Here is a 12,274-nt window from a genome sequence, read left to right on the forward strand (position 1 = left end):
AACAGAGTGGTCCTCAGAGTTTTCGTTACGAACTGGCAGACTTAAGTAGTGTATAGGCCAGTACAAACTGTCTCTAGAGTCTTATCTTTATTTTTCCTGGTAAAGTACAGTACAGTAATAGGAAAATTATTAACCCAATTACAGTTAATAACACATTTGTATTAATTTTACAGTTGTTTAATTTGTCTTCTTTGTTACTCACTTGAGCTACATAAGCCACAGTCCCCTTGATCCCCTAAACCTATGAAAATTCTCTTTTGTCTTTCTACATAAGAACCCTGGGTCCTGTTTCTATATTATGGACAAGTGAACCCAACAGATACACCCCATAAAATTTTTATTGAACTTAAATCTTTATAGGTCAACTTGCAAACGATTACCAAATCTATATATTGCACCAAGAAATTCATACCTAACCTTTATCAGCATCAGAACCAACACCATTCTTCATATGATATACAGTACCTGTACCTGTAGTATATCATTATTCATTCTTCACTCTAAATTCTCAACTTCATCATGTAACTTGAACAAAACAAAAAATGCATTGAATGGTGCCTTAGCAAGCAACAATCCTTTGCTCGCTAACTTACCGTACAATAAAAAAAATCTGCTTGTGACAACCTTCTGACTACTAAACTGTTTCCCCAACATGTCTGGCGTGAATCATTTTAAACACACAGTCCAAGGAAGTAACCGTCATATAATTCAAAAGTGAAAAACATAAATAGTTTAGGAAACAGACAACACTGTTTGGTGGCGCTCACATATATGAGGTATTTTCACCAATCTTCAACAGCAAGTGGCTCAGGATATTCTAAATGTATATCCCCGTGTGTCCTAAACACCCAATCAAAACAATGTGCATATATTTAAAATCAATCAATTCATCTCCATTAGGGAGAAACTGTACATCTACATCAATAAAACACTAACAAATTAATAGTTGACTTTACCTCAATATCTCTGTCGATCAGTTTTTCTCGGAGAGACTGAAGGTCTTGTCGGAACCTATTCTCCAAAACCTTGACAGAGTCAGTCTGAAAACCACATGCAACGGACTACCATCATGCACCAAGCTATTAAAATATAATTATTTCATCTAAAACAGAGGTGTCCAGATTTAATTTTATGCAGTATATTAAATGTACAGTATGTACTAAGTCTCTCATCAAAACAACGTAAAATTTGAAATGTGACTCATAGTTTCTTACAAACTGGCACCATACCAGCAATTTTGGTAAGAATTTGGGAGTTACTAGTGCCTGCTGTTAAGATCCGGAGGTAGCACAGCAGGAAGTGTCAATGAAATGTGCTGATAAAGTTCTTAACAAAACTTAAATTATCGATAATTTCTCTTAATAAAAATATACTTTTCAAAACTAATCATACTGTACTATTATCTTAATTTAAAGAGAAAGCTTTCTTCATTTTACAGTTATGTGTCATCTTTTTTGCTAAGGAGTACAGTACAGTATGTGGTTGATTTTTTAATGATTCATTCCAGTATTTTGTTTCTCATGTCGCCTCCAAAGTTTACTGCATAAATATTACTTACTGCACATATGAAATGAGTAATGGACAATACAGTGCTGTATAGCATTTTGGAATACAAAAACTGAGTGCCCCTGTTCTACAAAACACAAGTCATGCCACTAAGTGGAAAACCACGCTTTTGTGCTTAGTGTTGGTAAAGTAATAAAATGGGAGAAACTGTTTCTTTTACTTTAGTGGAATGTGAAATTAAAATGTTAAACAAAATGACTATAACTCTTCACTTTGCCACATATCAGATGAAACCCACAATGGCAGACAAAATGTTTGCCACGTTTTACGGTATATATTTTCTCTAACATCCTTTAAGTGGTAACCCATTAGCTGGTATAAAGTTAGCTTGCCTAGTGACCACCTCAGTGCATATCAAAGCTGAATAGCACTTCACCAACCCTGCCAGGCCACAAGATTGAACCTGTATCTTAAGGGCAATTGAGACTCTTCTTACATTTTCTGAACATAGATGAAAAAAAACATGGCTGAAAATATAATCACATTGTAGTCCCCAGAGAAACAGCTTCTCCCCAAATAAACCATGTAAAGCATCCCATACTGTACTATAAACACAAGTACTGTACAATAAATGCTGTATGACAGAAGGATATACTTACCAGTTCCTTCTCCTGGCTCCTACATCTTGCCTGGACTCAAATTCTCTTATAAGTAATTAATTATTATGGCCATACTGTTTTGTAACATAAACTAATATTAGTAGTAATTCAGATTATTTATTTAATCTGCAAAAGCCTAAAAAAATTAATCCCGTAATTAAACAATGAAAAATTAGTGATCCGTGAAATGTGTCCCTAATCTTGTGTTCCAACCTAACCTAACAATTATGATTGGGGCCCAGTCCTGATGGGCCCTAGTCCTAAGAGGCCCCAATTCAAATGACTATGTTGGGGACCATTTAACCTGCAAACTAAGATATGATACCCTTCGGGGAAACATAAACACTCTTCTTAGATCCCTTAAACAAACTATATTAACAGTTAGCAGCTTTTTGCATTTCTAAATCCAGTGATAATTATGATAAAAATAAACATATAGCTTTTAAGAATTCTTATGTAATATGCCTGTAAAAAAGAATGTCTCAATTTTGTACTTAATATATATATATATATTTTTTAATATTTTCAGATGTTTCCTGAGATTCACATTTACTCTATACAAACTCTGACTGACCTCCTTCTCTTTAGTTACCAACTGTTCATGTAACTTGGTAATCTCCTGTTGCATATGGTGAACCTCAGCTTGGTCTAGGCTCTCCTGACTGACTCGATTTGACCTTATCTCGTGCAGCTCTGACTCAAGACCAACCTGTTCCGTGAATTAGTAATTGAAACAATTGTTTACACTATCCATGTCATATTCACTTGATAATTATATATAATTTATTTGTCAGGGCGTATAAAAATTAACCCTTAAATTACTGCAAACCGAGATGTGGTAGTAACACATTCTTAGCGTGTTATATGTCTGGTTTGTAGTAAAGAAGGGGTTAAGCACATAGCTAACAGTACTAGAAGATGTCGAATAGACCAAGCAATCACTGACAAGATCGGGGATGGAGTACTAACGTGCAGTGAAATATTAGAAAACTAAGATTTAAAACAGATACAGTAAATAGAATGTATAGGGATGTGGAGAAAAAACAAGAAGAGGGAGAATGAAAGTGAGGCAAAAAACTAAAGAAATGTGTGAGTGAGTCTGAGTTAGCTGGGAAAAGTGCTCAAAGTTGTGTAGGAATAAGGATACTTAATAACACTGCAAGACACACACACTCCTGAATAGCAAGAGATGACCAGAGCATGGATAGATGGTTCTCCCTCTACAACTGTTAAGGTGTAGTAATATCTGTGAAAGAAACTAATTTGGTGTTTCTGGTTCTCAGGTGAAAGAATTAATAAGTTGAAGAGTGATTATAACTTTAAAAATCTTTATGGGTGTTGTATGTTCGATTAAAACTCACTTTCTCAGCCTGAAGGGTATCTAGTGTGGCCCGCAGCTCAGCACGTTCTACAGCAAACTCTGAGGCACGAGACTCCAGCATATCTTTCTCTGAGCGTAGGCTGCTGTTCAGTTCTATAGATTCTGTTAGTTGTTTTCGTAATAATACAACTTCTGAAGTCAGCAAAGTTTTTGTTTCCTCAGCAGCATCTAGTTGAGACTAAAAAAAAATTAAACATATAAAGAACGATCAAACAGATTTTAATTTAATATAAGAATATGATCAACCATCTCAAATACAGTAGTGGTAATATTACAGTATATAAAAGTCTGCATAATGCAGAAAAGAAAGCTCATCCATTGACCCAGTGACTCTATAAATCTACCTTATGCACAAAATTTTCTTCCCCTCCATCCTTTTTCTTGAATGCATTTTGTAACCTCTCCACTTCTTTCTTTAACTCCTCCGAGTACCATCGTTCTTCACGTAAGTTAGTAGACAGTTCGGTCAACTCTTCACGCAAAGCTTCAAGACTGTGTCCACTTGTATCTGGAAAACGTTAAATACGGTAATAATGAGAACACTGTTTGGTAACTAACTCAATGCTAGCTATGAATACAGAAGATTTTAACACAACCAACTTGCCTTGAGCATAAATGACTATTGTACAAGATGTATTTTTTACTTGATATTTACATAAACTACAACAGACTGTAAATTAATGTACCTTTCATGCCATGAACAGTACTATAATGCTTTTCTAGCTCCTGTTGAGAGTTAAGTCTAGCCTTGCAAACTGGACATAAATAGTTAGCTGCAGGTTCTATGTGATCTGCATCATAATGATCTTTTAGTAGTTCTGGTGTTGAGAACCTCATGTAGCATGTTGGACACAAGAAGCCTTCAACTGCCTCCCCTAGATCTCCATCTAGCCTGTCACCATTGCCAGCCGTGTGCCCTGGTGTCTGGGGTCCCACTTCACGCACCCGTTCACCGACCTGCATTTTTCAAGGAAACGTTTACAAATAATTTCTAATACTACAGGGATAAGCCATCAATGCACTAAATATTAATAAAACTCTGCACATACAATGAATTTTCCAATGAAGAGAAATTTTAATGGGTGTGCTAATGTACCAAAGATAACTGAAATACTGTACTGTATAGGTAAAATTAATTACCAAATCATATGAATTTTCTAAATCAATTAATGGTGTTCAATGGACCTCTTCTTCTATTCTAGTATTTTCTTAATTTATTAATATAACAATCAGTTCATTTTTAAGTGACTGACATTTGGTTTCATTCACAGATGCAGTAATAAGATGGTAATCAAACACCCACTTCATACTTAATGGATTTGTATTTGCCAGCCTTCTACCATATCGATGCATTTGGTGCAAGTTACAAGCAAACAGTGATAACATACATAATCAATTCATAGTCAAGGTATAAGCTTCATTACTGGTATGACTTTTCATAAGAATCTCAGGCATATTCCATAAAAAAAAGCAAGACCCAAAAGAGAAGTGCAGCTTTCATCATTAATTTCAAATACTGTCTGGTAAAAATTTTAAAATAATGTAGTAATATATAATAAGTATGCTATGGAGAGTCATGTGTCTCTTACCTGCTTTGAGTGTTGGAAATGTCGTAGAGATATACGAGTACATGAGGAAGAGAGAGAGAGAGTGGATGAGGCTTGTGTGACAATACCGTATCCATTCCTTCACATGCCAAACATCCAGAGAATGTAATGAAAGGATGTTTAAACAGTACACAAGATATTTTGCAAGGCTTTAACTGCTACTAATATCAAGTCATTAAGACAGACAAGAGTTAACATAATACACTTTCCCGACATGACAAAACATACGAGGTGACTGTGTGTGTGTGTTTTATCTTTGAAGGTATATGGTCACTCAGGTATAGTTTAGAGTCTTGGGAGAATAATGTGGAGAATAATGCCTTAATATTAACATTGAAAAATAATCTATAAGAATAACAGTTCATCAATTACTGTTATGCCATGGGCTGTGAATGTGTAGAGTTGTCTTTTGAACATGCTGAGCAAATTAAGCTTTGATTTAACAATACTGTACATACCTTGTTCATAAAACTTTTGAACGAATTCATGATTTCTGGTTTTTAGTCCCCTTGTACTCTTAACAGCTGAATCACATTCTGAAAAAATATAATAATGAATAATGTTTACCGGTAATGTCACTCTTCACAAACTGGATGAGAGAGAATGTATCATCAGCCACCTGAACCTTTACTAAAACATCCTTTATAAAACAAGAGGAAATATGTCACCAAAATACTTCATATACCACAAGAGTTGGCTTCCTCGAGCAGAAATAAAACACAGTGAACCCTTGGCCACCTGCATCAATAGGGGGGTCTGAATTATCCAAAATAAGCATTACACATTTAATTGAAGCCTGATAATCTATTCAGTTCATAATATTACTTAACTTTATCCTTATAAATTATCAATCGTAATAGAAGAGAGAATAATATACAGCATATATAATGTAAACTTCTGACCGTTGAGTACCAAGTACCCTTCACCTGTTAAACTCATTCTTTATTTCGTCTTTCTGTTTCTTAATACCGGATACTCTTTGTTTAGATATGCCAATCAATGAATGGCAGATTAGCAGCAGCTGATGCCATGCAATCACCAGGCCAGCTGGCTAGTACGGATTAACCTAAGTTCAATCCATCAGAGTTCAGAAAATCGATGGTTTGATTGTACAGTGCATCATTCATTCAATTTGTTTATATATGTATAATTCTTGGGTAAAAAAATAATTACCGGTAAGATTTACGAGACCATAAAATACCATTATTTCACCTCCTCCATTACTGCCTACATATAGTCTGTAAGTACCTGTGATAGTAAGCAATGGCTGAACTGGCTGTGTAAAAAAATTATAGTTACTGAACATTATTTGATTTTAAGGGGAATATATCACTGCATACTACCAAACTTAACCATCAATCAGCTGTTCATTTCTGCTAAAAGTAAAGTAAAATCACATTTAGTTATAAGCTTTGTCAACTTGCCAAAGAAGCCACCACCTATTTGCAATTCCATTAGCATTTTAAGTAACTTTCCTTTTTGCCCTACATATTTACATTCTAGTCTTAAAAGAAATATGTAAAAAAATCCGAAAGCAAACCATTACTAAGGTCATGAACCAAAACTACCCCTTGACACTAGTAAATATAAAATTTCATACTCTATGGTCAGTTTTGATTGCCATAGACTTATTTCATATAACTGGGACCTTTAAATTACAAGTTATTACAGGGCGTATGTGGTGGGTGTAACCGAGTCAGTCTCGCCCCACTTAATTTCCCCTCATTTTAGGCAACACGTAACATATGGTAAACAAATCCACGATATAAAATACTTTGAATTCTATAGAAATTTAAAAATACACTCTTACATTTTATTTACAGTTCAGATAGTGATGAATGTCCGAAGACGTCAAGAAGGGAGGTGGATGGAGGATGGCTTCCCAAGATAAACAAACCTCTCCTTCCAGTATCTCTTTAGACAACTTCATGCCAGAAACTATCTTTTAGTTCAAGCTTCAAGTATGTAGTTTGTCGTAGATTTTAATCTCCATATCAAGTTAATATTAAATAAAGACAATATCAGTGTGGAAAACTAATATATGTACATTATTTATATATTAGGGTACACCATAAAGATATCTATGACAAATTGAACTGCTGTAATTGCAATGTGTTACGCCCTTCGTGCTCTTAAATATTAGCCTTATAAAGTCTCTTATTTTGTATAGCATCCATTAATTATCTTACTACAAAATGTACTAAAAAAACCAGGTTATATTTTCTAAACAAAAACAATAAACAAAAGCACCAGATCACCATATGTCTCGCTGCCATAAAGCCTTTTTATTATTCAGTTTTTCTCACTATAAACATGCTTTAATAGTAACCAATATGAAGAAAAAAACAGTAAATTTAATAACAGATAACAACTGAGAGATATATATTAAAAAAATAAAATGAATGAAGGTAATGTGGTTCCAGGGAGTGGTGGTGTTGAGGAAACAGATGCCAGGGTTCTGTGCGCAGGTCAGACGGCCATCTTGAGTCTGTGTAGCTTTGTTAGTGTTGGCAGGAGGATGTGTCCAGCTCCCCACAGCTATTAAGGTTCATGGCTCTTATTGGCTCTGATTTACATTATATGGAGCGGTTTTATTACCCCTACGTGTTGTTTGAAGCATCTGTAGTGAGCCAGAGTGCCGCAGAGCGTGGTGATGTAAATAGTGATCAGTGGTGTATGTGAGGTGACAAGTGAGAAGCCCCCACCTGGATTTAGGGCATTTTCTACACCTCTCAGCAGGAACAATGGGCTCCAGGAACATACCCAGCGATAAGGTAGGTCCACCATACCCTCTATCCTACCCTATTAAGCTATAAACATTTTCTAGAGGCTTAATATTGTGGTGTAATATGGCAAGTCTTCCTCACCATCCAAGACAAAAAGATATTTAAATATAGGTTTTTAAATGACCATATCGTATACGTGTATTGGCATTTATTTAAGATATATTTAAATGGTGTATAATATATGTTATTATATTAGAGAGTATAATTTAGTGATCTTTTATATGTTATTTGGTTTATATAGAGTAATTTAGTGTTATATTGTAACAATTGGTAATGTTTTTCATGATGCGGTGTTGTGGGCGAGATGGTAAAATTTAAAATCCACTACCATACCCCACCATTCACTCCTCACCATTCACTCCACACCCCTCACTCACGTCCCTCACTCCACGTCCCTACCACTCACTCCACGTCTCTACCACTCCACACCACCACCCATTCCACACCACACTACTCAACTACTACACACCACCACCACTCCACACCAAGACCGCTCACTCCACACCACCACTACTCATGCCACACCACCACCGCCCATTCCACACCACCACCGCCCATTCCACACCACCACTTATTCCACACCTACCACCACCCTCATTCCACACCACCATAACCTTATTAACACTCATTCCACCACACCACCACCATTCATTCCACACCACCAACACTCATTAACGCTCATTTCCACCACACCACCACCCGCTCACTCCACCACCACTAACATGCCACCACCACTACTCATGCCACACCACCACCGCCCATTCCACACCACCACCGCCCATTCCCACACCACCACTCATTCCACACCACCACACCACCACTCATTCCGCACCGCCACCACGGCTCATTCCACCCACCACCACCATTCCACACCACCACCCATTCCACACCACCACCCATTCCCCCATACCACTCTCATTCCACACCACCACACCACCATTCCATCACCACTCATTCCACCACACCACCACCACCACTCATTCCACCCACACCACCACCACCACTCATTCCACCACACCACCACCACCACTCATTCCACCACACCACCCTCATTCCACCACACCACCCTCCATTCCTACTTCCACTCAAACCACCACCACCACCCTCCTTCCACCACCACCACCACTCATTCCCACCACCACCACCACTCATTCACCACCACCACTCATTCCACCACCACCACTCATTCCACACACAACACCACCACTCATTCCACCACACCACCACCCTCATTCCACCACACCACCACCACTCATTCCACCACACCACCACCACTCATTCCACACCACAACCACTCACTACTATACACCACCACTCACTCCCACCCCCTCACCACCTCACACCCCTCACCCACCCCTCACCATTCCTCACCCTCCTCCACACCCCACCACTCACTCCCACACCCCACCACTCATTCCACCCTCACCACTCACTCCCTCCCCCACCCTCCTCCCACACCCTCACCCTCCTCCACACCTCACCACTCCTCCACTCCCACCCTCCTCCCTCCCCTCCTACCACTACCCTTTAACACATCTCTCTAACTCCTCAAGTTGGAAATAATGGAGCTACAGTTTTACAGTGATTAAAGCAGGTTTTTCTGATCATCCTTCATATGTAACGTAGTTGGGACTGTTCTTATCTACATGTTATTTATTTGAGAGGTTGAGGAATATTTGTATTTGTACGTAAGGTAAAATATTACAGTCTTATGCTTTTGTGATTAAGTTTAGAGAAGTTTTGTTGGTTTATCTCGTGTTGTTGTGAATGATTTAGTCCCTACTATAACACAGTACGGTTCATGTGGGTATTATATTTTGTATTTTCATTTCTAGCCCTAAATTTGTTTGTTCATTCTATAAAATTAAAACAAGTGAACTCATAAGTCACAAAGACGTTTCAGGAAATAAATTGGTATATACTGTACTCTAATTTTAAACATCACCTTGTGGGAAAAGTCCAGTTTCATTATGTTGAAATATGTGTTCATTATTTCCTATGTAAGGTGTACTCAAGTGTAGGCTCTTGATAGTCCGGTAGTTTTTACACCCGAGTGGTTGAGAAGGATGACTCATCAGACAGACAATGACCACTGATTGATACTGTGGCTACTCAAGGTTGTTTTAGTGTGTTTATTCATGATGTAAGTAAGGTGTTGTATTGGCACTAAATATATCCCAAGGTACTGTGCTTTGTGGTCAAGTTGTGTTACTACTGGACCACTAGTTTTGTTGAGGGTACAGTGCAGCATTACCAACAGCTAAACCATAATGTACTTTAGTTTGGCAGTACTGTATCTCCTTTATGGTGACACTGGAGAATACAAATGTGGTAAATTAAAAGGTAAGCAACTTTAAAAGACTTAATTGTACTGTACTGTATGTCATTTATTGTTATTCTTCAGAGCCATTGCCATCTAACAAGAAACAAGCATTTATAGTGTATACAGTGCAGTACCTCTAGACCCCTAACATGTATATTATGGGTACTTTGACGTGGGATATAAATTTTAAGGCTAATGGCTACTCTAGAATGGGTATATTTGTGAGTGTTCATGTTAACCCAGACGAGGATTATCTTTGTTTTATGCACACAACTTTTTGTTTAAATATATCTTAAAGGAGCGTTTTTGAGGAGTATTTTGTAGACTGATGGTAAGATATTTTGGAGACAATGATTAATTATCTTGTTAAACACGGTAAGTCATTCATTCAGAGTTACTGTTGGTTGCCATGGCGGGTAATGCAAGGAAAGGGTAAAAATTTTGTTACTAAAGGCGAGATTTCCTTATGTAGCTTTTTCCCCTGATAGTGTATTTGTCTTTATTGCCCACTCGTTTATGTGTAGCCAATAGACCCATATATACAGTAGTAATGTATTGCACTGACTCGGATTTAGAACATACAACGGCCATGGTTTAAAAATTTTGTTTCAGGTCAGTATTTAAAGAGTGGCACTTTAACTTTAGGTTTTTTTAATCGTGTTGCAAAATAATGGAGTGTAAATGAACAGGGTTTTTTTTTATTACCCAATGGAAGATCGTATCATTTATCTGTGTGTGTGTGTTTTATGAGTTTTCACTGGTATTTTCTTTACCTTTTTTTTTCATTTGATGTAAACTTGGATTTTTAGGATTTAGCTTTTAATTGGACTTGTATGTTTAGATCACGTATTTTGTGTTTATTATACTTACTGATTATTTTATAGAGAACCTTTACTGTAGAGGGAAGTTGTTAGTTAGTTAGTTAGCCCCTCTTCCATTTTGTAAACACTGTTGTACTGTAGATTGTAATTCTCTAAAATTGTCTTGTTGTTAGTTGTACGGTTACGTCTGGTACTCTTTGTTTACGTTTATTGTTAGTACCCAACTAGTACAGTGTGATTCAAGAGTTAGTGGCTGGTAATATTTCAGTTATGGTTGACGAGGTGGTAGTCTACACTCATGTACGGTATTTATTGGATGTTGTTATAGGTACAGAATTGACTATCGATATTTGTCATTGTTATACCAGTGGTACCAAAAACAGCTCTCGAATAACAACACTTCTTTATGTGTAGTTTTACAAGTCGATCGCGAAACTGAAGACATTTTAAATCAATGTTTCATCTCTTGTTCTGTTTCCTGGGAAGAGGAGGAGTCAGTGTAACGACCAACAGATTCTGGGAATATTATAAATAACATCTGCGTCTCCAGTCATTCGATTTTTGGCGTGTACTATTGATCGTGGGGAGGAGACAAGGCGGCACCAACGTCTGTGTTACTCCCCCAGTTCGCGGAAAGACTTTAAGTCCCCCCTGACTAGTGTTGTGAGTAGGGGAGTATGAGAAGTCACGTGCTTACTGGTGAACTGCCTACAAACCGAATAGGCCTAGAGGGAATGGCCCGTTGTCTGAGCTGTTTACGAGGCCCCGTGACGTTAGCAAGGGCTTTTCTGCAGTCGAAATATATTTTTGTTACTAAATCTTTTACTCTTTTGTCTTTGCTGTGTTAATAGGAATATATTTCATGGTCTATAGTTACACCAACGACTGAGTGTACTTGTCTATTTATTTTGAATTTATTTAATGCTTACTGAAGTTTTATTAAATTGTAGCGGGGAGGTACACAGGGGAGCTCACTTCTTCAGTAAAAGGATATACTTTAATTTAGTATATCGTGAGTTCATTGACACTACTGAAAGTCGATACGTCTTGGTTTTTTCTTCTTCAGACTGTGAGCCGCGTCTTGATTCTCGTTCATGTACAGATGGGGGAAATTTGCGGCAGAGGTTTGGTTGAGTCTGTTAGCTGTTGTGTAGTGGTGTGGCGTCTTGGTTATGATGGGCGGCCAACCCT

General features: G+C 37.5%; 1 protein-coding gene and 1 long non-coding RNA gene across 5 annotated transcripts in view; one reads left to right on the top strand and one right to left on the bottom strand.

Moving 5' to 3' along the window:
• LOC121861084 (early endosome antigen 1-like) overlaps window positions 1-7,056 on the bottom strand; it is a 27,643-nt gene extending 20,587 nt beyond the window's left edge. The window contains exons 1-7 of one of the 4 annotated variants that reach the window (XM_042358631.1): window positions 6,964-7,056; window positions 5,612-5,689; window positions 4,233-4,503; window positions 3,891-4,054; window positions 3,527-3,724; window positions 2,740-2,874; window positions 957-1,040 (exon numbers count right to left, since the gene is read on the bottom strand). In XM_042358631.1, coding sequence (XP_042214565.1) covers window positions 957-1,040; window positions 2,740-2,874; window positions 3,527-3,724; window positions 3,891-4,054; window positions 4,233-4,503; window positions 5,612-5,641 — 882 coding nt within the window. In that variant the 5' untranslated portion in view covers window positions 5,642-5,689; window positions 6,964-7,056. The remainder of the gene's footprint in view (window positions 1-956; window positions 1,041-2,739; window positions 2,875-3,526; window positions 3,725-3,890; window positions 4,055-4,232; window positions 4,504-5,611; window positions 5,690-6,963) is intronic. The other 3 variants (XM_042358632.1, XM_042358633.1, XM_042358634.1) reach the window with 3 other exon arrangements.
• LOC121861088 lies at window positions 4,499-7,409 on the top strand. Its single transcript, XR_006087980.1, has 2 exons — window positions 4,499-4,954; window positions 6,977-7,409. It is a non-coding gene; the product is annotated as an uncharacterized LOC121861088 (long non-coding RNA).
• Window positions 7,410-12,274: the final 4,865 nt, after the last annotated feature.

Source organism: Homarus americanus, unplaced genomic scaffold (assembly GCF_018991925.1).
Source record: "Homarus americanus isolate GMGI-L3 unplaced genomic scaffold, GMGI_Hamer_2.0 scaffold52806, whole genome shotgun sequence".
Taxonomy (NCBI): Eukaryota; Metazoa; Arthropoda; class Malacostraca; order Decapoda; family Nephropidae; genus Homarus; species Homarus americanus.